The sequence below is a fragment of the Chaetodon auriga genome, chromosome 15 (genome assembly GCF_051107435.1).
Source record: "Chaetodon auriga isolate fChaAug3 chromosome 15, fChaAug3.hap1, whole genome shotgun sequence".
Lineage (NCBI taxonomy): Eukaryota > Metazoa > Chordata > Actinopteri > Chaetodontiformes > Chaetodontidae > Chaetodon > Chaetodon auriga.
Window position 1 is genome coordinate 16,220,317 of NC_135088.1, and position 23,119 is coordinate 16,243,435.

General features: G+C 42.6%; 2 protein-coding genes across 8 annotated transcripts; one reads left to right on the forward strand and one right to left on the reverse strand.

Annotated features, from left to right (window-relative positions):
* Positions 1–24: 24 nt before the first annotated feature.
* Positions 25–9,542, reverse strand: gab3 (GRB2 associated binding protein 3). Of its 2 annotated transcripts, none has more exons than XM_076749736.1 (10): positions 9,395–9,542; positions 6,862–7,162; positions 4,356–4,458; positions 3,798–4,258; positions 3,572–3,621; positions 2,794–3,043; positions 2,412–2,502; positions 1,855–1,939; positions 1,265–1,384; positions 25–1,113 (listed from the first exon to the last, which is right to left on the reverse strand). In XM_076749736.1, exons 1-10 carry the CDS (start codon positions 9,464–9,466, stop codon positions 997–999), a joined length of 1,650 nt encoding a protein of 549 aa, XP_076605851.1. In that variant the 5' UTR covers positions 9,467–9,542; the 3' UTR covers positions 25–996. The 2 variants fall into 2 exon arrangements, with proteins under 2 accessions (XP_076605851.1, XP_076605850.1); XM_076749735.1 differs by having other exon boundaries at positions 862–1,116; positions 9,395–9,539.
* A 2,333-nt stretch (positions 9,543–11,875) lies between these two features.
* Positions 11,876–22,177, forward strand: aifm1 (apoptosis inducing factor mitochondrion associated 1). 6 transcript variants are annotated; one of them, XM_076750094.1, is made up of 21 exons: positions 11,876–12,109; positions 13,477–13,607; positions 13,757–13,880; positions 14,019–14,042; positions 14,519–14,626; positions 15,590–15,664; positions 15,838–15,912; positions 16,016–16,087; positions 16,497–16,618; positions 16,760–16,890; positions 17,142–17,232; positions 17,418–17,502; positions 17,581–17,657; positions 18,061–18,169; positions 18,261–18,368; positions 18,479–18,567; positions 18,651–18,791; positions 19,322–19,464; positions 20,873–20,997; positions 21,452–21,642; positions 21,734–22,177. In XM_076750094.1, the coding sequence occupies exons 1-21, from the start codon at positions 12,022–12,024 to the stop codon at positions 21,803–21,805; spliced, it is 2,181 nt and encodes a 726-aa protein (XP_076606209.1). In that variant the 5' UTR covers positions 11,876–12,021; the 3' UTR covers positions 21,806–22,177. The 6 variants fall into 6 exon arrangements, with proteins under 6 accessions (XP_076606209.1, XP_076606210.1, XP_076606211.1 ...); XM_076750095.1 differs by having other exon boundaries at positions 14,522–14,626; XM_076750096.1 differs by lacking the exon at positions 14,019–14,042.
* The last annotated feature ends 942 nt before the right edge of the window (positions 22,178–23,119 follow it).

Genomic DNA, 23,119 nt, shown 5'->3' on the forward strand with positions numbered 1-23,119 from the left:
GAAAACGTCTTTAGGAAGTTCAGATTCATAGGAAGTTTTCATTTATTCCTATCAGGGCATAAACATGAGAACATGCCACAGGGGAAGACAGGTACACGAGACACAAGACATGATGTCATTAAATAAATAACCAAAACACAATAAATAAAAACGACATTAGATGTAAAGGAAATGGGGGAAAGTTACACAAAAAAGTGGATCTGCTAACTACAGTTTCAACAGCCTTTTTGTTCCAGAGAGAAGGGAATTATTTCGATATAACTTCTGACATTGCTCATAAAAACAGAGAATGATGGTTTGCTCCTGTTCAGCTTTGACTCACGGATGCGACATTAAGCCAGAAGCAGAAAGAGTCTTCCGTTTAAACATCTGTATAGCCAAAGATTACATTTTCACACCTCAAGGATGTCCGCGATGTGTTTCCAGAATCTCTCGGTGTAATCACAGAAGCAAAACAAGTGAAAAGCATCTTCAATATGAAGGTCACAGGGGGAGCAGTTTGCTTTGAGAGGGAGAAGCTCAGGATGAATCATTTCGGTTCATGATACATAATGAAGGAGAAAAAAAAATAAAAAATAAAAACATTTTATCATTAAAATATTTCTTTACAGTCACAATTACTATACACACATTTACAGAAAGTCTTGAAGATTTTTTTTACATTGAAGCAGTATGATGCCCTTTCAGTCATTTTTCATTTGGTAAAACTTTATGCTACAGTAAAAATCATTGTGACACAGTGCACAATCTGCTATTATTTGCAGTACACACATACTGAGAGATAATTAGGTTTTTACAGTGCAATTTTGTGTTTCCGCCCCACAAACAAGCACCTCATTGCTTTCTTACTCGTGTGCTTTCATTTCAATACTGTTTTTCAAAGTGCTTTTGATAGTTTTTGGTCCTCTTCATATATGTCCACCTTGCTGGTGTTATTGTTGGTCTTCTTGAAGCCAAGCATTCCTGATTTTTTCTTTTTTCATCATGTATTTTCCATTATGTCTTGGATTGCCGGACATCTGTCCACTCCATTTTGGTGTTCTGCAGTGCCTGAGTCTTCTTCTCATCCACCTTCACGTAATCCACTTTGTGCTCATCAGACAGAAAGGGCTTCTGCTAGACATCCCGAGGGAGAGATGAGGAGACAGTGACGTGATGTGCTTGCATTTAAAAAAAAAAAAAACCCTTAACCCTCAACCCTTGGAGTGAGCAGTGATTTGGTCATTTGCATAGCAATATAAGCATTCAGCCAATCAAAACATACCTTCTGCACAGGGGACGGGGATGCAGAATTGAAATCCAGTGACAAATAGTCAAGGTTTGATCTTCTCGCCCAGGTTGGAACTGCTCCATCAAAGGCGAGACAGAACTGTTGCATTGATTCCTGTTCAGAGAGAGAAATAGATGGTGACTCATAACTGTTGTCAGTTCAAATTATCACTACTACTTAGAATTACTATTAACAAATTATTGATTACATAAAAAGGTGACCTTAGCCTGCTCTTACATAGAAGAAGCTACTTGTGTCCAGGGTGTAACCACATGCTGCCTGTCAGCATGTACCTCACCCCAGCTCAGCAATACATGACTAAATGTGCTTTTTGCTTAAACTTTTATTCTTGGAAAATCGATTAAGTGTGCACCCTTTCCAGGAACAGCCTTGTGCAACATCAGACACATGCTCACACCCTGGAAGGTCCCGAGTGTGTTTGCTGATCAGAATATTTTAGAATTCACTTTCCACACTCACATTCTGAGCCTTGTAGACATTGGAGCACAATTTTTACACCCAGAAATGGTCATCCAACTAGAGGAATTTTAGATTTGATTGAAAACGCGAATAGAAACTGTTACCATCACTGTGCAGTTTGTGTCTTCATCTCTTGAATTGTCCCCATTCTCAAGCCTTCTTTCAGGAGGTAAACCTTTCACTGAAAAGCTGCAAATACAAGAGAGAAAAAAAAAACAAAAAATAAGAAGAATTTAGTGTATGTCAGATTAGCAACCAGCAATGAAATTTTACAAGAAAGATGGACTGGGTAAGTATATTAATAACCATGTTAAAGTGATCTTTAACTTGTCATCACTTAAAGGTTAAATCTAAATATTAATGAGGTCAAACTGTAAACAAGAAAGTAGTCCCATAACCAAAACACAGAACTAGAACCTGCTCCCATTACTCCCAACTCCCAAATGACAGATATTCAGTATTTAAATGCAGGGATGATCACTCGACAACACCTGCATCTAAGTTATGTCATTTTTTCTGATGCTGTCACACAAAACAAAATGCAGTAAAAATTCTCTCTCGAGTGAATCTAGCTCCCATCTATACAGTCAAAAATAAAGATTTGGCCTTAATTGCAATTTCAGGTTGATCATATCATCATGCTTGCATGTGAATCTCTCACCATGATTCAGTCATTGCTCTGCTCAAAGGTAGATGAGTGGGACATTCTGTGATTGTAGAGAGGCCTCTCAAGTCGAGAGGAGGGGGTCGAGCTGTGAACCAAGAAAGGACAAAGTTATTGGATATAATTCTCTAATGTGACACGCAAAGGTCAGCTTCCAAACAGTGACATGAAGTAAAAAAAGACTGTGTATCTGATAACTGCATGAATCCTCTACTGACATTCACAGCTATGTATCATTAGCATAGCAATGCAACAGACTGTTACTGTATGCCTGTGAATTAGCATGCAGACCCGCCAGCCAAAGAGTTGATCGACTGAGCAGAAAAAAAGTTCAGTTTTCCACACAACGAAACATGATCAGCGTTGATGTGACTCTCACCTCTCCTCAAGCGTGGCTTGAGATGCCGGTGAATAGGAGGTGGTGCAAAATCTCCCGGTTGACACGCGAGCGGGCTGAGAGCCGTGGAGGACTCAATGCTGCAGTTCGTGTCTAGAAAAGAGAACGCCCGGGGGCTCATGGGGATGTAGCCATCACATTCAGCGGTGGCGCTAACACATGGAGAAGGAGACGCCATGTGGACGTAGGACTCATCCTGGAAGCTTTGAACTCGCACAGTACTTAAACAAGGCTGTGGAAGGGCAAAGCATCATGAGATCAGATAGTGCCCTATACACTCATTTTGGTACAAATGGAGCAGTTGTTAAAGCCATTGAGTGTAGAATTTGTATGTGGTGATAGCATCTTTCAAATGATTCTGATGTTTGTGTTTTTATTTGTAGGAGAATGACGCTACCACCTCGGGCACTAACGTTATAAACTTTCAAACCCTACAGCTGACCTGAAACGAATAGTTAAACAGAGCTAGATGAGAGGACTGACTCTCAGATCTGTACTCTATGTTAAATATGAAGCTCCAGCAAACAGCTGGTTAGCTTAGCTTAGCACAAATACTGGAGACAGGGGGAAGTAGCTAGCCTGGCTTTGTCCCATCTCAGATACTTTACCCGGCCTTTGTGCTAAGATAAGCAAACCAACAGCTAGCTGTTGTTTCATATTTATGGCACAGACTTGATAGAGCTATCAATGTGAAACTACTCCTTAAGCATGAGACTCTGTGTCAGGCAAGATCTCATAGAAGTGTTGATGACTCTCTTACCAAATTAAGACTCTGCCTCCTGTTCCTCATCAATCGACTATCAGCATCTCCTAAAAAAGACGTGTTATTGACAAATGACATTAGTTTACATTCTCACTATTACAATCAGATACGTCAACATTAGCCTGTGTGGTGCACCATCATAATAACGGCATCATTATGACTGATTTTGTTGTTGTTTCTCAGTTTTTTGTATTTGCATTCTGTGAGACTGCTGAGGGTGTACCTATTCTGAAATGGTCCAGGCTTGACAAAGAGGTCCTCCTGGGAAATAATGCAGTGTGGTTTGAGAAATGCCGCGCGCTCATTGGTCTCAGCTTGTGGGCTCCTTCATCGCCTTTCTGCTCTGACGGGTGATTGGGCTTTGGCGGCAGCGGAGGAGGTGTTTGTCTGTCACTCGTCGCCTCAAACGATGCAGAGGAATAAAGTTTGTCAAACTGGAAGACACTTGTGGCACAGTGATGTAGTGGAGAGGAAGAGGATGACGGCAAAGCCATGGAGGTGCATGGAGCGCTGAAGGGAGGGTTAGTCAGCCTCCCGTGGTGGAAAAGAGATGGGCAGGGGCTCGAATGAGAGATGGACGATGAGGAGGAATCGGTGTAAAGAGGTGAGGGGACAATGTCCTTGAGGGCATCTTCTGACGACTTCTGCTCCAGAGAGATCTCAGAGTTTGAAAAGCTGTCACATCTACAGATACGGGAAAAAAAATGAAAACGTACTTGTTAAACACGAACCATCGCCATCAGTTTCATGTTGTGTCAAAGCTTTTTCACACTGTACATACCTACTGGTGCTTATACTCCCCGTCTCACACTGTGTGAGTAAGAGGTAGTCAGGTGACGGCTGGAGGGAGGTGGGGGTTTGGGGAAAGCCCTCTTCTGAACTCTCTGATGGGGACAGGCAGGGAGGGACAGGGAGCAAAATGGGAAATGTTACAGGCAATAAGCAAACTGCCATCGTAGAACATAAAGGGTGCACACCATACAAACACACATACACACACACACGGGTTTCTACCAGCCTGTCCTCCCTTTTACAACACTTTAGCAGCCGCTCTGAAAACACACACACTTCAGCGCTGTTCCCTCTTTTGTTAATATGTTCTTCAATCTTTTAGTCACATTGGCCCTCGTTCAGAGTTTTGTCTCAGTCCATTTCACTCAAGGCCACAGAGCAGAACCACATGGGGGGGGGATCAAAAGTCTTTGCGTGTTCTCATGAAATATTTGCTACCCTTAAAAGATGTTTGTGCTCGCTTGTCGGTGCAGAACGACCTTTTATATTCCTTTGCAAAAGTTATGAGGTGCCATCACACAGAACTCTTCAGACATCTACTGCCATCCCACGTCATCACTAAACCCTTAATTAAAGCAACATAATTTCGAATTTGCACTATAATCGACTGTTTGTGTGTGTTAGTCTGAGAGCATAATGTGGTTTAGATAGAGAGCATGATGTGATTTACTTTGACGTGCAGGGCAGCATATCAGCAACTTCACACAAACGAATGTTCCAATAGACGTGCGTCTAAGTCTGCTCACAAATAAACAATGGCCACAGGCCAATTAAACGCAGTGAAGGCAGGACTTGATGATACACAAAAAATCAGCTCACAAGGGATGACATTTAACTCCGCGCAGCCCCAAAGCACCTTCAGGGATACAGAAGTCTCATTATTTACAGTGTATCTGTTCACTTGAATGTGACCTCGGCTCCTCGGCTCCTTGCTGATCTGCTGTTAGGCTGCATGACAGGCAACATCTTTAAGTGTTCGCATCTTCTGCGCACAGACACACAACACTGATTTCTGATCAAACATGAGGTCATGTTTTGTCTTCCAGTCACTGAACCGTGTGCATTGCTTGACTGGATCACTCATCTGAATTCATTTCCAGTCCAGAAGAGCTCTGTGAAGGATTGCGGCAACGTTTTACTTGTAGCTGCTGCTGCTGCTGCTGCCGCTGCGTGAGAGAGAAGACCAGATACGATTTGTATCAAATGCTTTTAACCACAATGTTATGACGTGACGTTGTGTGTGGGTTTAGGAGCTCAGTTCAGAGAAATCTATCTGCCTGACACGACCAGCTTGGTGACAAGCAAACTGTGTTAAAACTGTTTTTGACATTTAAGTTTGCCCCTCCGACCACCAGCATGGATCATTCAGATTGATCGCAGTTTACTTTTTCTAATCTTGCTTTTCTCCTTAAATATTCCTTCAGGTGTTTTTAAATTCAGGAAAAAAACAGTCCACACTATACCACTTACCACTGAAAATCATGAAAAATACTCAAACCATGGAGATGTTTTGTGTCTCATTTTCTAAATGTGTCAAATGAAATGAGAAACTGAAGCAGCACAACATGAGACTGTAGTAATAAACACACCTGTGGGTACAGCAGATTTACACTTTCTCAGTCAAAGCTGCATGTGGGATGCTTATGCAGCAAGATGTAACAATCTCAAATTTGAGAACTTCAATACTGAACGATCATGAGAGTCTTCAGTAAACCACAGCCGCACGCCGCTGTTCTGATGATGCTTTTACCGAAATCCTCACCACACCAAATAAACAGTTTGTTTTGACCTCATTTGAAAGTTTGATTTTCTGTTCACCACTTCCTGTGTGGGGACACGTGACATCAATATCTTCTGGACCAGAAGGGTGAATCTACTGGATTGCAGCTCGTGAACAGGTTCTTTCTGTTTTATTCCATTTTCTGTTTTAACGCAATGGTTTGTTACACAGAACCATGCGGGAAATCATCCATAGAAACTGTTTGGAAAAGGGCAGGTGATTGGATGGACCATCCGTCCGTCATTGTTTATTATCTAATTTCAACTCATGGGATAAACAAATCATATGACTTAGAAGGAGAGTGACAACACCTTTTCCATCAAGAAAAGACTTCAGCTCTGTTCTTTGCTCTTCTTTCCATGAAGAAATACTCTCCAGCTCTGGTACAACTGGTGCTTTAACAGTATCTACAGTAACCTCTTCAGAGGCGGCCATCTGGTTTTGAATGAACATCTGGCCAAAGCTGCCAGTCGTCCCTCATAGGACACCGATTGGTCCGAACCACTGTGGTTCCGCCGGAGGTGCATAACTTGAAGTCTGGCAAGATGGACTCTCGGCTTGCGTGATCTCACGTGATCTCACGTGATCTCATGTGGTTTCGTGAATCCGGCTGCCTCACACGCCGAGGCATATTTTGGAACTGAGTCTTGCCAAGTGCACCTTTAACATGACTCCATTTCAATCTGATTAGGATTAAATCTGTCTGTGTATTTACCTGCATCCTCCAGGCTCCCGAACTGGCAAATCTGACTGATGCTGCTGATCCAGCCGTTCATCTCCTCCTCCGTTTTGGCCACCAGGTAAAAAACGCGGGACGAAGTCTTCACCACGAACAGGTGCTTCCCATGGAAGTCCCGCTTTATCCTGAGTTGCCCGTTCAACATTTCCACCTCACACTCTTTCAGGTCGATGATGCGGATCGGCTTTTTGGAGTTCTTACTTTGGTAGTACTCCAGCACATCGGGGTTACCGCTCATGCGACCTCGTCGAAGCACAAACCAGCGTTTCCTCCATGCCTGCAGGAGAAAGGAGCAAACAGTTCATCATGGAGTCGGTTTTAAGCTTGTACTTTATCCCCACACTGTAACATTATTCACAGTACTGCATAATCCCGACAGCAACGTTTCCCTTTGCCCCTCCACCACTGTTTCATTAGTCATGACCAGTCATGGGAATTGGATCACAGATCCTGCACACAACAGCTAACTTAGCAACTTTAAACTCCATTTTTTTGCTTTTGATATGGTCAGTAAGCGGAACCTCTGCTCAAATTTCCCAGAAGTACAGAGAAGAGGAAGTTCACTGTATTTAGCAGAAAATGCACAACGAAACACAACGAAAGAGGTATTTATACAGTATTTGGTCACCACTTTTTACTGAGCTGTTACTGAAAACTGAAACTGTTAACATGTATTTACAACGCTTTGTAAGATCTGCCTGTAATATGTAACACCTGAGCCCTCCCTACATAAAGTCTGCCCAGTCATGTAGGCGTTGTATTTCATATTTGATTTAAAGAAAACTTCAGAAGAATAGCAATATGACAGCTGTTGACGACACATTCACACTTGGTTTTGTGGCTTTGTGTGCGTTGTGAGAGTGGAGCCTCTCCTGATGTTTCTGTGGTGTGAAAACGTTTGCATGTGGGTAATCCGCCTCTGCTCGAGTCGGCTGGTAATTTTTGTGTTTATACCAGGAAACGGCGAGGCACACCACACTTACTGCCAAAACACTGCCACATTTAAGAGGAAACCGTAACTAGACCAATGACAATTTGTTCCCATAGATATTCTTAATATAGAGAGTTTGCGCTCAAGTTATACAAGTTGCTTTGTTTATCCAGATCTAATTCAGCATCTGGTAGAACGAGATGGTGAGTGTCTCTATTTACAGCTCTCTAAAACCACTGGCCTCTTTCACATGTTTTGACATGTCATAGTAGGAAAAGCAGGTGTTCTGTTCAAGTGTCCCAGTGTGACAGTGAGCCAGCATTTATACCATACTGACATCCTGAAACTGAAGCAGCTAAATGGAATCCAGCCATCATTCATCGTATTGTTTACATCTGTGCTTTTCCTGCTGTAACAAGTCAAAATGTTTTCAGTGCCGACGCGTGCACAGGCTGAAGCGTTCACAGAAGTCAACATTTCAGTATCAACCATGCTCAGTATGAGATATTAGATGTGTTTATATAGCGTTTAATCAATCTCTCTTCTGTTCCATGTCAGAAAGGATGACATCTGAATTGTTTCAATACTCCTGTTTCCGAACAAGGCGTGAAACCAGGGAGCTGCGGCCAAATTCAGCAACACAACAAACACCTTTGCCAACACACCCACAGCACTATATATTAAAGTCTGTTGATTTTCATTGAATCTGATAACACCCTAAACCAAGATACCTTTGACCAGGATTACCTACATTTTCATAATGGTATGTGCCTGTACTTGGCATTTGAATAATCAGGCAGATAGTGTGCCGGTCCTCACATACAGTCAGAATGTATTTGCTTTGTTACTTGGCATCAACAGGATTTGCATAGTGTGCTAAAATAAGTTTCTATTTCCCGCCCGGAACGCCATCAACGCACACCTCCACCCATCCTTTCCCTGCACTGGTGTTGACAAATGGCCCTCCTCCTCCTCCTCCATTTGAACAGAGGAAGTGCAAACAGCCATCATAAAGCTGGACTATTTCTGCTTGCCACTCAAGTCTGAAGTGTCTGACTGCCTCTGACATTACTTCCCATGTTTCACAATACGCACGCTCATCACACAAACACAATGCACACAGAGCAGAGCGAGTGGCCAGCCCCACGTTATCACATGACCCCAACAACCACAAAACAGTGAAGGCTGTATGCTGTTCGTGTAGGCAATTACATATACTTGCTTCAGGAATAAATTCACGTCTGTCTCAAGCACATCTGCAGTTTGTCACACATCCTATTTGTCATAATACATTATTGTTACAGCCATGAAGTACACACAAGCCAAAACACCACAGTAAGGCGTGATTATAGAAATCAGGAAGACGACAGAAAGCAGATTGAATGACAGCTCAGTTTAAGAAGAGCACACAAACCCATGGTATGTTTCTAAATCAGCACTCCACATCGTAGCACACACACACACACACACACACACACACACAGAGACACACACAAACACAAGGCTCAGCAGCACAACCTGGCATTCCTTCTGCTGCCAGAGGACATAAACAAGCGTCCGGTGTGTACTCCTACTCACAAATCTCTTTAGTTTCTTCTCCGGGGGGGATTTAATAAGCCAGCCGGCGCAGACCACATCCCCAGCACTCATCTTGACTGCAGAGCGTGTCGTCCTCGCGGCTGCTGCTGCTGCTGCTGCTGCTGCTGCTGCTGGTGCTGCTGCTGTGAAACTGAGAGCACTGCGAAGCATATCCTGTGTTCTGGTATTCAGCCTAGCCACTCCAAAAGGAGGAAGTCAAGAAATTGATCACACTGAGAAAGAGAGAGAGAGAGAGAGAGAGAGAGAGAGAGAGAGAGAGAGAATTATGTATTTGTTTTCTCAAGTGCTTCAGGCAAGTGGATAGAGCTGTTGTCCTGTGGGGTTTTAAAGGAGAAAACTACTACACATTATGAGCTCTGACAGGTTTGAGTTGCATTGACCGGTAACATACAGCAGCTGAGTCACATGCTGTTAAAAATCTTCTGGTTCATGTTTAACATGATAAACTGTGTCCATTTTACTGTTGTAGTGTTGCTCATTCGTTTGTGCGTCAAATGTGTTTTCTGAACCCTACGGAAAGCAGAAGTGGTTTTAACAGTGGACAACTGAAGAAAACATGGACCTCTTGCCCTCCTTTGATGCTTAATAATAAACTAAGGCCTTGGTGGTCTTGGTGCAGACATAATATTAGCAATAGCAGTGGTGCCAGAATGATTATCTATCAGTTTGCTTTTCCTCCAGCGCTCAGCCCTTGTCAGAAGTTGATAATATAAATTTAAAGGTTAATGGACGATGTACTGATCAGGTCTCCAAAGTAAACCGTCTTGGTCTTCTGTTAGATTCCCACTTTAAATTTGAGAAACATGTTAATGGTAAGAAAGGTTGCAAAAGCAAACGTACACTCATTTAAACTCCTTGAAGACTGTTTGCCGCTTTATGCTGCAAATCATTTTATGCATTCCACAAACTTTTCACATTTGAGCCATTATGTAACTTCTTAGTCACAAGCAGCTTTTACAACAATCAAGCCTCTTTATGATATATTTACCATGCAATTAAAATTTTGCATAGGAAGCTGATAAAATGCCAGCACTGCCGTACTTGTGATCACGTCTTTCAGTTTGCTGCCTTAAACTTAATGATAAATAAACAGGCTCCTAAGGCACTCCGTGACAAGGTGGTAACTCTCAGGTTTCTGGCTCAGTCACTGGGTGTGCATCTCTGAGAGGCTGCAAGGTGCCCTGTCATAAATCCTCCTCCTCTGCCCCGGTGATCAATATGAGTTGTATTGGTCAGAGTAGTAAAATAGTTGTGGTGGTGCAATAGTAATAGTCACAGTAATACTATTGTTGGTAGTAGCAGCAGTACTCACAGTGGAAAGGTACTGTAATATTAAGATTAGGCCGTTAACTTTAATATCATTATCAGTCACTTGATCAGATAGTTAATAAACACGTCAAACACATCAGCTGAGATGAGGTAACTCCTCTTGCCAGTCATCAGGCCATCAGTCATCCACATCTCATTGTCACCATGTTAGATTTCCTCTCAGAGGGGAAGTGCATAAATCCTCATTCTCAAACTGAAAAATGATTTCCCTATCATGAATAACCAGCCGCCTTATTATTAACGATTTTCGACAGATGTAATCTGTTGCAGAAGACAACACAATGAACTTTCCAGTTTATTGAAGTCAATCAATAAAAACTTTAATCAGACTGAATCTCATCGTTGTTCAGGTTTCTCGAGCAACCACCAGAGGGCGACATAATGCTGCAGGTCCTGACGGTCTGTCACTGGGCAAATTTCATTTTCACAAATCATGACTCAGTGAAAACCAAATGATTTGTGTACATAGGTGACATTGCACCCACACATTGGCCTATATTCACAAAGCGTTACAGTGCATTACATTAATAATGTCTTCGCTTACTTTAATCACATATCCATGGACTCTACAGTTTATTATGAGGCTCCATTTGTGCCAAAAGTCTGTCTGTATGGAACCTATTTTTCTTGTTTTATTTTGACCTGATGCGTTTAGGATGTCATATGTTTAGTAAATCAGTGTTACTGTTCATATTATTATTCTGTCATATGTTCCGTATTGTCCTTATGGATAAGTCTTCTCTGTTACCTGCTTCCTCTGAGTCACTCTACGGTTAACTATCCACTGTGGCGACCAAAGAGCCTTGAAGGATAGAGCGCGAAACAGCTGCGACTCGGCGTAACGTCATTTTTTAAAGAGCTTCAATCTGAAATGACACTCACGTTCATTGTGTATCTGTTGATTATATGATTGCTAAAATGCCGTGACCCGTCATAAGACAAAACTAACGACAAAAACAATGTCCGCACTTTAAGGAAGTCGTGTTCAATACCGTCCAGTGGTTCAGTCGATATAACACGCGACGCCATCTTTCCTCCAAAGGCGTTATCCTTCATAGTTTTCTAGAGGCGACCAATCTCACGCCTTCAAAGAGTCTTTGTCATTACCCATGATCCCCCTGAAACGTATGACCTGTCTCTGGCCTTGGCGTGTGGCGCGGTGCAGCTAGTTGACAGTGTGTGCAGGCTTTAACTCTTGGTTAGCAAACACAAGCTAGTGCTCCTGTCCGACTAGTCGGCTCGTAAACTGGGAACCGTGACGGCGGAGCTGAGCCACCATGCTGAAATGTAGAACTGTATGGAAAAAGCTTGCACCTCTTGCTAGAGCTTCATCAACTGTGTGCCGGCAGAATGTGAGGAGAGCAGGTAAGTGAATGGTAACTCATGTCTCCTGGTTAGCTGGCCTCAGTTCAAACATATGTAGTAGCGTGACATTATACACTGTCGACAGTTTGTTAAACATGACAGGGTAACTTCTGGTAGCTTAATTTAAGTGTTCTGACCTTCGTTTGGCTGTTACAAAGCTAACGTCAACTGAGCTAATTAGCAAACGGTAAGCACAAGTGGATGACATTTCCATAACTAGCTAACTTAACCCACATTGCCCTCAAACGGTTGTAAGTTAGCTCTTGCCAGAAAGCAGCGCGAGTGAATGAAAACCTAACTGTCACTCCTATCAGAGACGTGCTCGTACTGGTCTGGTTATCACAGATGTTACACCGCGTTCTGTAACCAGACAAGATTCAGCCATGCTTACATAGGCCGACCTTTTTTTTTTTTTTTTGATAACAGGGTTTTTTTCAGCTCTTGTGACCCTGAATGTACTGTGATGAAAAGGGAGTCAGTGAGGAGTTATTAGAGGAAAGTAGTTCAGGAGAGAGGTTGATCATAATGAGGATCCAAGCCTCAAAACCCAACCCAAATTGTGTGTGCGTGCTTTCTTTAACTTAACCTCAATAACACGCACAAGGATTCTTGTGCAATAGGAGAAAAGTGTGTCAGTCCCTTCATTTTGGCCACTGTCAACGCTCATGCAGAGATGTAACGTTATCTTGTATGTCAGCATGGCATGCTTACACTGAGATCTTGTAATGAGATGTGTTGCCATTGTCAACATCCACAGGTATGCTCTGCAAAATAATCACACAGCCTGCAACATTAACAAAACACACTTACAACTTTCAGAAATGATGTGCAGTTCTTTTTTCAACAATCAGCTTGTCTGCATATTTCACATTTTGATCAAGACAGCATCTCCGCGCCTTTAGCTGCCATGTTCATGTGGAAATCACTAACATAGGTTACAGCTGGGATGCCTGTTTAGGCAGCAGCTGTCATGGTTGAACTGCTTTTGTTGTTTTTTTTTCTTTCATACATTAACTGCAGACACCTTTTCACATCCTATAAAGTATAGAAAAGATGGTTGAACATAAATTGTCATGTTTGTTGGCGTCCAGGCTAACAGCAAAGTGAGATGTTATTGAATGAACAGTTGATATAATATGATGATATCATTTAATTAAACTGTATTTCACTATACAGGAACAATATAAATCTAAAAACATGACACATTTAATCAAAAGTCCAAGTTCAGTGTATTAGTCTGGAGATATTCTGGAGATGTACTGCAGCTACCTTAGGATTACTTTTGTGAGCACTGTCAAGGCTTTTAGACTGACATTGATGCCGTTTTAACTAATCTTAGATTTTATTGTGTGTCAAACTCTTTTCAGGGTTAACCAATGGCAGAATACCAGCACAAGCGCCTGCAGCTCGCATGTCCACCGGGCCGACGGGGCAAGGTGGCGAAAATAGCGTGTACTTCCTTCTGGTTGGCGCAGCCGTCCTGGGCGGTGGAGTATATGTGAGTTAGCTCAGTCTGTCATAACATGCAGTACATGCATTGAGTGATCAGTATCACATCGCTTGTTTGTTTGCTGGGTTTCATAGACTTTCACAGACTGATAGTTAAACTGGTTGCAAGTAAACATAGAGCTTTTTTTGTTTCCCCAGGCATACCAAACTGTCAAAGGAGACAAGAAAAGATATCAGGAACGCATTGATGAAATCTCATCCAGACAACAGAAACCCACCACAGAAGAAGCCCCAGCCACAGCCATCCAGTCAGAGCCTCCGGGTGAGTAATTATCATCAACTGATTTCAGTGATAATAAAACTTCACTAACAAGTCCAAAGACATTCCAGTGTGAAGCTCTTTCATTTATGACCAGTAAAAAATTTCACTGATTTGATTATTTTATTTTATGTCTTTTAGCTGTGGAAGCCACTGAGACAGAGGGTGAGTGATTCCTCTCTCATATCTGAGCAGATCAACATTTATTGATCCACTTCTATCAAAAACTAAATGGGTAGTAAAACTTAACCAATGACCGAAGAGCTTGCACATATGCTTCAAACATTTGAAGAGTATATGTAGTCTTGGTCTTTTTTTTTAATTTGATGGACTCACAGACTGTTTTTAAGTCATAGTTCAAGGTTATTTGGTGAAAGAGTAGGCTTGGAATCAGCTGACTCTGCAGTGCATGGCTCAGCTTCCTCTTTATTGCCATGTAAGCAACAGATGTTGAGACTGCAAAACAAACTGTTTAAAACTGTACTTGAATCAGTGCTGGATTGATTTAGATTACTTTTCTCTCTGTTCTCTTTCGATGAGTAAATCACCTGAATGTCACATGACACGGAAGAAATTATGTTGAGTGTCTAAATGATAATTTCACATCTAATGTGTGATAGTCCTGTTCATTTCTCTCTCAGCAGTCCCTCAGACCAAACCTCAGGCAGCGCCTTCACCTGAGGAGCCAAGCCCTCCGGCCCCTGAAGCTGAAGTGGTGGCCCCCAGTGAAACAGCTGAACCGCCTGCAGGTTGTCTGCATACTTTCTTCTACCCCCACATGCATGTGAAACATGTGTCTCCTGTGTAAACGCTATGTTTGAACCAAAACTAATAGAAAAAAAGCATGCTAGATGTTGAATTATGTGTACTATTACACTTCATACACATACTATACTTTGAAGAGGAAATGGCGACACCAACTGGTGAAGTCAGGTTAGTGCAGAATGAGCAGGCTGTAAAACACACCTGTCTTTTCGCTCCTCTTTATGCCCTGCTCATAATTGTCCCACATCATGAATGTGTTAAAAACACAGTGTTTTGGTGATGACATGTTTTACACAAGAGGCCCCTGATCTTTTAAACGTGTATCGTCTCGTCTGTGTGAGAAGTTAACTGCACGAACTGTGATGTTGTCTTCTTCTTTCATAGTTTATTTTCCCTGTGTTTAGTGATGCATGCGTCACACTCTGTGTGTTCTGCCGGGTTTCATTTGGTTTGTCTCCTCTAACCCTGTAAATGAACCCTTTACAGTTTCAGCACGTCTTTGGAGACTCACACACTCGCCTCCATTCTGAACTGTAAATATGTCTGTTTTTGTGGGACACACTTGTTGGATTTCTCAGTATTTTCTACAAATATGTTGACTCCTGGTCTGCTTTGTTGTGGTATAAATCGGAAACCCTCCTGTCTGAATATGTTGTACTTTGTGAAACCTTGTCCTGGGGTAGTACTCAAAAGGTTTTTACTGTTACCTGTAATGTGATAATATTCTAAACTGGAAGCTGCCCTTTGAAGTGGATTTCACTTTTTACCCCCAGACTTTTCTCACGCTGTGTTTCAAATCCAATTTGAACGGGCAGCTTCCTGTTGCTATTGTGTTAGCGTGCATGCTCTGCAGAATGTTCCCAGGGTAAAGCTGAAGAAATGCATGGATCCTGATGGTCACTAACCTTGCAAAGAGTTGAATCTTAACTATGGATTGCCCTTAACAGCAGATGAGCCAGTGGTAGAAGCACCTCCGGAAGAGGCAGCAGAACCACCTGCTGCTCCTGTAGTTGAGGAGGAGGGTAAGATTTGAGAGGAGAAGATACCCTGATCTATTTAATTTACTCACTTTATTGGAAACTCTGGCCTTTTCCATCTGACCTTAGCTTGTGGAGTAGATACAGCTCAGTTAAAGATGGACTTCACATATTAGCTATAGTGCAGATTTTATTGTGTAATTTTGCTACTATGCTAGAAGAGCCATCACCCCCCGCTGAGCCATGCCCAGCCGAGCTCACAGAGCCGCCCCCTGCACCCGTTGTGGAGAGTGGTAAGGACCCGGTCAGACCTGTGCATGGAACCAGCGGTGCACATTTGCAACATCTGAGGGTTTATTTTGTCTTAACTGGTTCATGCTCCGGTTATACTAACAGAACCTACAGCAGCAGCAGAAAGCCCTGCAGCAGAGCCACCCGAGCCTCAGCCTGAAGGTGTGGCAGAGAGTGGTAAGACCTCGGTTGGAGCGGGTTATCGGGCAAACACAACACTGATGCTTTTCTTTCTCCCCATTTTGATAATGTTAATGTTAATTTCAAACACCTTTTTTCCCCCGATTTATGTTTTTAACATTCTTTTCATTACAGCTCTTCTCCTACCCGTTCTTGTCTTTTTCACAATGGGTTCTTGTAATGATAATGGTTAATCTCACTCACATGACAAGTTTCTTTTTCCATTTACTCCTTTCAGGTGTGTTTGTGTAAGTCATGGGTACTGATGAGCAGCCAAGATCATGCACTGACTATGTCTCTCTCCTGCTTCTGCTTTCTGCATCTCTCTCTCTCTCTCTCTCTCTCTCGCTCTCTCTGTCTCTCTCTCTCTGTCATGCTTGCTGTTGCTCTCCCATGCAAACTTCAGGAGTGGGCTCCACACCTGCTTCTCTCAAGGTCCCCTCACACATCCCATACCTTCTTATTGGCGGAGGTACCGCCTCTTTTGCTGCTGCCCGCTCTATTCGAGCCAGAGACCCCGGTGCCAGGGTCAGTCAGGCCTCTGTTTCCTCAATAAAAGCCAAGCTCAGAATCAGTTCATCATACCTCAGTTTATCCATTCAATTTGTGTTTTCCCTCTTGTACTGAATCTTCTGAGTGACACTACCTGTCTAAAACTTCTACTACCAGGTATTGATAGTGACTGATGAGCCAGACCTTCCATATATGAGACCACCTCTTTCTAAGGAACTGTGGTTCTCTGATGACCCCAGTGTGACGGAAACGCTGCGTTTCAAACAGTGGAATGGAAAGGAAAGAAGGTGCGTTCATGTGCGTTTCTCACATTGTGCTCTTGGTGTCTTATTGGATTCTTTGCTTGCTTTTCTATTCAGCCGGACGTCACTGTTAACAATCAACACCAACTGATACTGTATGAAGATTTGTCATTCTTTTATCTCTCTTAGGTTTGACTTGCTGTCTTGTTAATGGCAGTAATTCAGCAGACTATGTATGAAGACTGTGAGAAGCTAAAATGTTGAAAGATTTTAATGACTTTATGTTTATTTGACAGTATCTACTTCCAGCCAGCATCCTTCTACATCACGCCAGATGAACTGGACACTGCAGAAAATGGGGGAGTGGGTGTTCTCACTGGCAAAAGGGTCAGTTTACATTCGTTATCCTTTAACAGTCAAACATTACAGTGTGCTGACTTCATGACCAACTACAGTACAGTATATATAGTGGTTGGATAAATGATTCATACCAAAGTGAGCATGTATATTTAGTTTTTGACCATATTGAATGAGTTTTATGACAACAAATTCACTAATTTAATCAATTTTAGGTGGTTTACATGGATGTGAGAGGCAACAAAGTGAAACTGGACGATGATTCAGAGATTTCCTATGACAAGTGTTTGATTGCTACAGGTAAGCCACTTTGAAAACGCTTTTATGACCACATGTGGCTTAAACCTGGTGGAAGTTAATTGGAGCTGCTCTCTTCAGGTGGAATACCAAGAAATCTGCAGGTCATTGAAAGAGCAGGAGAGGAGGTGATGAAGAAGACGACTTTGTTCCGCAAGGTCAGTGTATGGCCACAAGGGGGCGATGGTTTTATTTCAGTTTGGGAATATGTGGCAGGTGGCACAAAGCTCCAGTAATAGTGAAAGTATAATGTGAAAATTGATGAAAATGCTAAATTCAATCATTCTAAAACTTAATATCACACTTACATTTATGGGATATAAAATAATTTCAGGTATGAAAACTGCAGGAAATGCAGATTGATTGCTCAGTTACTCTACTGGTATTAAGAGGACTACAGTGCCCAGCGTTTATAATGATATTACACTTTAAATAGGTTTTCTTGCAATAAGAATCTGTCCAGTCCTGTCAAAGGAGCACACACATTCATTTTAATGTGTTTAATGTCATTGTGACGTACCGCAACCAAAACAAAACGAGTGAATTTGATGTAAATCGCAGATCGAGGACTTCAGATCGTTGGATAAGGTCTCCAGAAACATCAAGTCCATCACAATCATCGGAGGAGGCTTCTTGGGCAGCGAGCTGGCCTGTGCCCTCGGCAGGAGATGTAAGACTCGTAATACTGATGCTGAGCAGAATTCATTTGTGTTGAATTTAATCTGTCGCCGGGTCGCTCATCCTCGTTCTCTTTCCCCCAGCAAATGAGTCTGGCCTGGAGGTGATTCAGATGTACCCTGAGAAGGGCAACATGGGAAAAGTGCTGCCTGAGTATCTGAGCAACTGGACGACAGAGAAAGTCAAGAAAGGTTAATGTCCATTTTGTATTCCAGCATGTCTGAACTGTCTGATTGTCTGAGTTAATTTTTTTATCGCGTCACTTCTTCTCTTATTAAATGCTCTACCTTTGGTTTTCCAGAGGGCGTGAAAATCATCTCAGAAGCTTTGGTGAAATCTGTCACCTGCAAAGACGATCAGTTAGAAATCCAACTGAAGGATGGCCGATTGGTAGGTGCAGGTTTTTCCACAAGTTCAGCGTAATTCAAGAAATGCCTAATTAGTTACTGATTATCTTGTGCTTCACCCTGCAGGTGAAAACTGATCACATTGTTGCAGCCGTTGGCCTGGAGCCAAATGTGGATCTTGCTAAATCAGCAGGTCTGGAGGTGGACTCTGACTTTGGTGGCTATCGGGTCAATGCAGAGCTGCAAGCTAGATCCAATATTTGGGTGGTAAGTTAATGTTTATAAAGCAGTCAAAGTATTTCAATGACAACAGCCAACAAGATGATGAAGAGCTGTGCAGGAAAGATGAAAAAACACATGACTGTGCTCTGAATCTGTTGGTTGAAAGGTCATCCTTTCATCACTATTTTGACAGCTAGGGCCTCCGCTACAGCATATGTACTACGCCCACCTTTGTGAAAATAGTCGGTTTGGATATTAAAGAGCACGCTAACTTAAGTGAAATTCATCACAGGTTGTGGTAGCAGTTTTGCCAGTTTTGCTGTTCATGTTAAACCCCACATGTCAATTTTAGCTATATTTTATCTCCTTTCAAAAGCTGACAGTCATGATAAGGGTATTATCTTGTGTTATACTACCCCCCACAGACACACTCATGTCATGGTCCATAAACAAGCATCTCTGTAGACATGTAATCAAACTGTAATGTAGTCAGTAATAATAATAAACATTTGTGTAGATAAAAAAAGATTAGAAAATCCATCCACGTATCCTCAATGCCTTGTGTCTGGATTTAGGCAGGAGATGCTGCGTGTTTCTATGACATCAGACTGGGCCGCAGACGAGTGGAGCACCACGATCACGCCGTCGTGAGTGGAAGACTAGCAGGAGAGAACATGACGGGAGCCAACAAACCCTACTGGCATCAGTCTATGTTCTGGTGGGTACTGCAGTGCTTCCTGTTTCCCTGCTAGTGGTGTTATTTCAGGGGTCATGAATGCAAACCGTTTTGCAAATTAGCGCTGTGGCTGCAAGCAGTGAAACCAGCATGAAGAAGAAATGAAGGGAAAGATCTGAGAAAGTGAGATCCAGTCTGGACTGTTGATTGCACGGGTCCACGTTCATTGAATACATTTAGAAAAGCGGGCACTGGGGCAGAAAGTACAATTCTGCAAATGACTCAGATTTAATCCTTTTAGAAGTTAGATGAACATGCATGATTGCTTTGAAGTCTCGAATACCATTAAGTTGTGAAATATTTAAAATGCCTTTAGAGGACATTAGGATAGGAGTTTCCAGCAGAAGGCTGCGAGACATTTTTAAGCCCATCACAAATGTACTAACTCTGTTAAAAACATTACTCATATGATCACAAGGGGACTCTACATTAATGCAGCAGTGTGTCCTGCAGTACACAGACGAAAGCTGTGACTGTGTGCTTTTAGCAGCCGGGGAGAAAAGACACACTGGAACAACATGAATTCACTGCAATATCACAGGGCCATTAGTCAGACTATCATGGTTTATGTACCAGCACATGTAGTCAGATGATGTGTTGATATTCCTTTGAATGTCTGTGTAATGTGTCTGCAGAATCAGACTGTTGGTCTTCAGGCAGCAAACATAAACTGACATTTAAAGGTCGTCAAATCTGTTTCATTGTTTGTTAAGTACGGCGTTTAAAACATACATGAACTTGTAAGTCTCTGTCATGCATAAAGCCTCTTTAGGAACAAGGTTTAGCAGGAACGATGCACAGTAACGCTGAAAAGTCGCCTAGAGATGAACCATAGGTGTGGGTGCTTCTGCATGATGCTGCATTAAGTGTACAGGCTCTCTGGGCCGAGTGACCACAGCAGGTCATTTGTCAAGATCAGCTGGCTGTGACATTACTTCAGGTCATCAGCCAGCTTGAAACTCATCAGGTGGCGGTGGGAGGGGGTTGTCACTGAGGTTGACAGCTAAATTTTTAACAAGTGCCCTCTCAGCCCTGTTTGTTTTCTGTGTACGTGTGTGTCTAGACTGGACTAGGAGCTGTGTGAGGTTCACAAACATGTACGCAGTGTTTTGACAGTTCAGCTTTCAGATCTAGAAGCTGCTGTACTTCACTTTGGAGGGGGAACTCAACAGAAATCTGCAGATTTTGTTTTTGCTTATGAAATATAGTCGGCACAAACTGACAGTATATATAGCTGCAGTGTCAGTATACATTGGCTTAACTCCAAAAACAATGTTATGAGGGTGTAGCTCTGACAGGAATCAGTAGAGAGAGAATGATGTTTTTGTTTGTTTTTTGGAGAGCTTTGAATCATATTACTCGCTCAGCATGTCTCTGTGGTTTCTGACAGGAGTGATCTGGGACCAGATGTAGGCTACGAGGCGATTGGGATTGTTGACAGCAGCCTACCAACAGTAGGAGTGTTTGCCAAAGCCACTGCCAAGGACACGCCTAAAGCTGCTACAGAGAAGTCAGGTAGGAGCATTCAGTAAATACAACCCAGAGTCCAATAAGGAAGGACGCTGCGTGAGACGTAAACGAAGACAGAAGGCGATCGTTCGCAAACAAACTGTGTTCACTGACATCAGTTTCACAGAGTGTTCCTGAGCCCATGTGTTCACAATGTGGTGAACCTCGCTCCACCCTTTCTTGTGAGCGACAGAGCCTTTCCAGGATGCTCCTTTCATAGCCAATCATGATACTATCACCTGTTACCAATCAGCCTGTTTACCTGTGGAATGTTCCAAACAGGTGTTTTTGGAGCATTCCACTACTTTCCCAGTCTTAAGTTGCTCCTGTCCCAACTTGTTTGAAACGTGTTGCTCACATTAAATTCAGAGTAACTTGTTTGGGATGGGGGCTGTAGTTGAAGCTGTGAATTAGAGGAGCAAAGGGTCACATTTTGTCTCACTTGTTAAATGTGTCGCAGGAACTGGGATACGCTCAGAAAGTGAAACAGAGGATACAGCCAGTAGTCCAGTGGCCTCTTCATCGCCTTCTCCTGCTGTGGGGGGGCAGAGAGATGACTATGGAAAAGGAGTCATCTTCTACCTGAGAGACAAAGTGGTGGTGGGCATCATCCTGTGGAACGTGTTCAACAGGATGCCCATCGCAAGGAAGGTATGTCTCTTGGTATGAAGAATGCCTGTGTCATAGCTGGGACGAAACTATAGATTTAATTATTTTGAATTGTTTCCATCTGTTATTGTAGATTATCAAGGACGGAGAGGAGCACGCAGATCTGAATGAAGTGGCCAAGCTGTTCAACATCCACGAGGATTAAGATGGAGGAGGCTGATGTTCGCGTGTGGGAGGGGAGTGACGCTTCATGTTGAAACTGAACTTTGACATGGCCGCACTCTTGCCGACACAGCTGATCATACACGCAAACCGGGGAGAATTCATGTAAATTATGTCACGTCGCTGAAATATTTTCATATTTGGAATTTCTATCTGCACCCGTTTTGTTGTCATTGTCTCATCTTTCACCCAAGTCGATGCTCATGTTTTTCAAAGTCCTGGTCAAGATGTGATCGTCCCCGTCCGCTTTTCCCCACCAGGCTGAAAACGTTGAGCGTGGATTATTGTTTTCCACTGTGTGATCAGAGCAGCTTGTCGTGAGAGAAGCTGCAATAAAAGCTATTTTTAAATTGGAGTGATCCCATTATTCTCAGTTTTGCTCCTAGATAATGGCGCTGATGACAGATGAGTTGACCTGCATTCTGAGCTGTGAGGGTTGTTAAAGTCTGTGTGGCTGAGCTCTTCTGTCCTGAGGCATTTTAGTCAATGTGTGCTGTGGTAAATTCACTGGGGTCCTACATGTGAACTGTAGCGATCGGACCTTTTAAATGAAGTGAAGGCACTTAAATGTGTGAAGCTGCACCTAACCAGTACCTTTTACAGTGTGCAGAAGTACAATCTAATTAATTAGAGCCAATGTGCCCTCTGACAAAAACGGCAAAATGAAGCTTGGCCTACATATCTCATCTGGAAGTACAGATGTTCAAGCATGCAGAAGCGTTGCTTCTTTTTCCTACTGTGGACTTCTTGTTATTAGGAATGCACTCGTGTGTTGTATTCTCACACATTTCTTATCCTATTTGACACTGTGGGCTGCAGAGCGAAGTGCAGAGCGGCCTCTCAAGTGTGAGGCCCACACGTGCAGCCATAATGTCCCATCGCTTTCTTTGACATTAATTTTACATGAGTAAATGGCTGAACTGCCTCCCCCTCTGTATGGAGGAATAAACACACGCTTTCACATTTATATGTGGATTTGTCTGGCAATTTAAAGATGAAATAATTAGACCAGAAACGTTGGACAGCTCTGCTAAAGATAGGCTAAATAACCTCTGGATGTGTGCTGACACTGAAAAGGACGTGTTACAGTTAATTTAATTAGAGCTCGATGCCTTCGTCCTGTTTCCCTTTCGCTGTGATTACAAAGCACGTTCATCATTTATACAGCTGATTTAAATGATCAGATCTCTCTCATCGACACATTCACGCTATATGAAGTTACACACTGATCATTTTGCCTTTTTTGCCACACACAATTTATCACCACAATATGTAAAAGTAGACTATGTCGAGGATA

Excerpts from the sequence above, each read along its gene's own strand:
- gab3 (XM_076749735.1), bottom strand. The coding sequence starts at position 9,466 with ATGAGTGCTGGGGATGTGGTCTGCGCCGGCTGGCTTATTAAATCCCCC. Across the intron at positions 3,622-3,797 it reads CCTGGACCATTTCAGAATAG|GAGATGCTGATAGTCGATTG; the intron begins GTACACCCTCAG and ends CGTCTTTTTTAG. Across the intron at positions 2,503-2,793 it reads CAAGCCACGCTTGAGGAGAG|CTCGACCCCCTCCTCTCGAC; the intron begins GTGAGAGTCACA and ends CTTGGTTCACAG.
- aifm1 (XM_076750094.1), top strand. The coding sequence starts at position 12,022 with ATGCTGAAATGTAGAACTGTATGGAAAAAGCTTGCACCTCTTGCTAGA. Across the intron at positions 15,665-15,837 it reads TCCTGTAGTTGAGGAGGAGG|AAGAGCCATCACCCCCCGCT; the intron begins GTAAGATTTGAG and ends CTACTATGCTAG. Across the intron at positions 18,792-19,321 it reads CTAGATCCAATATTTGGGTG|GCAGGAGATGCTGCGTGTTT; the intron begins GTAAGTTAATGT and ends GTCTGGATTTAG.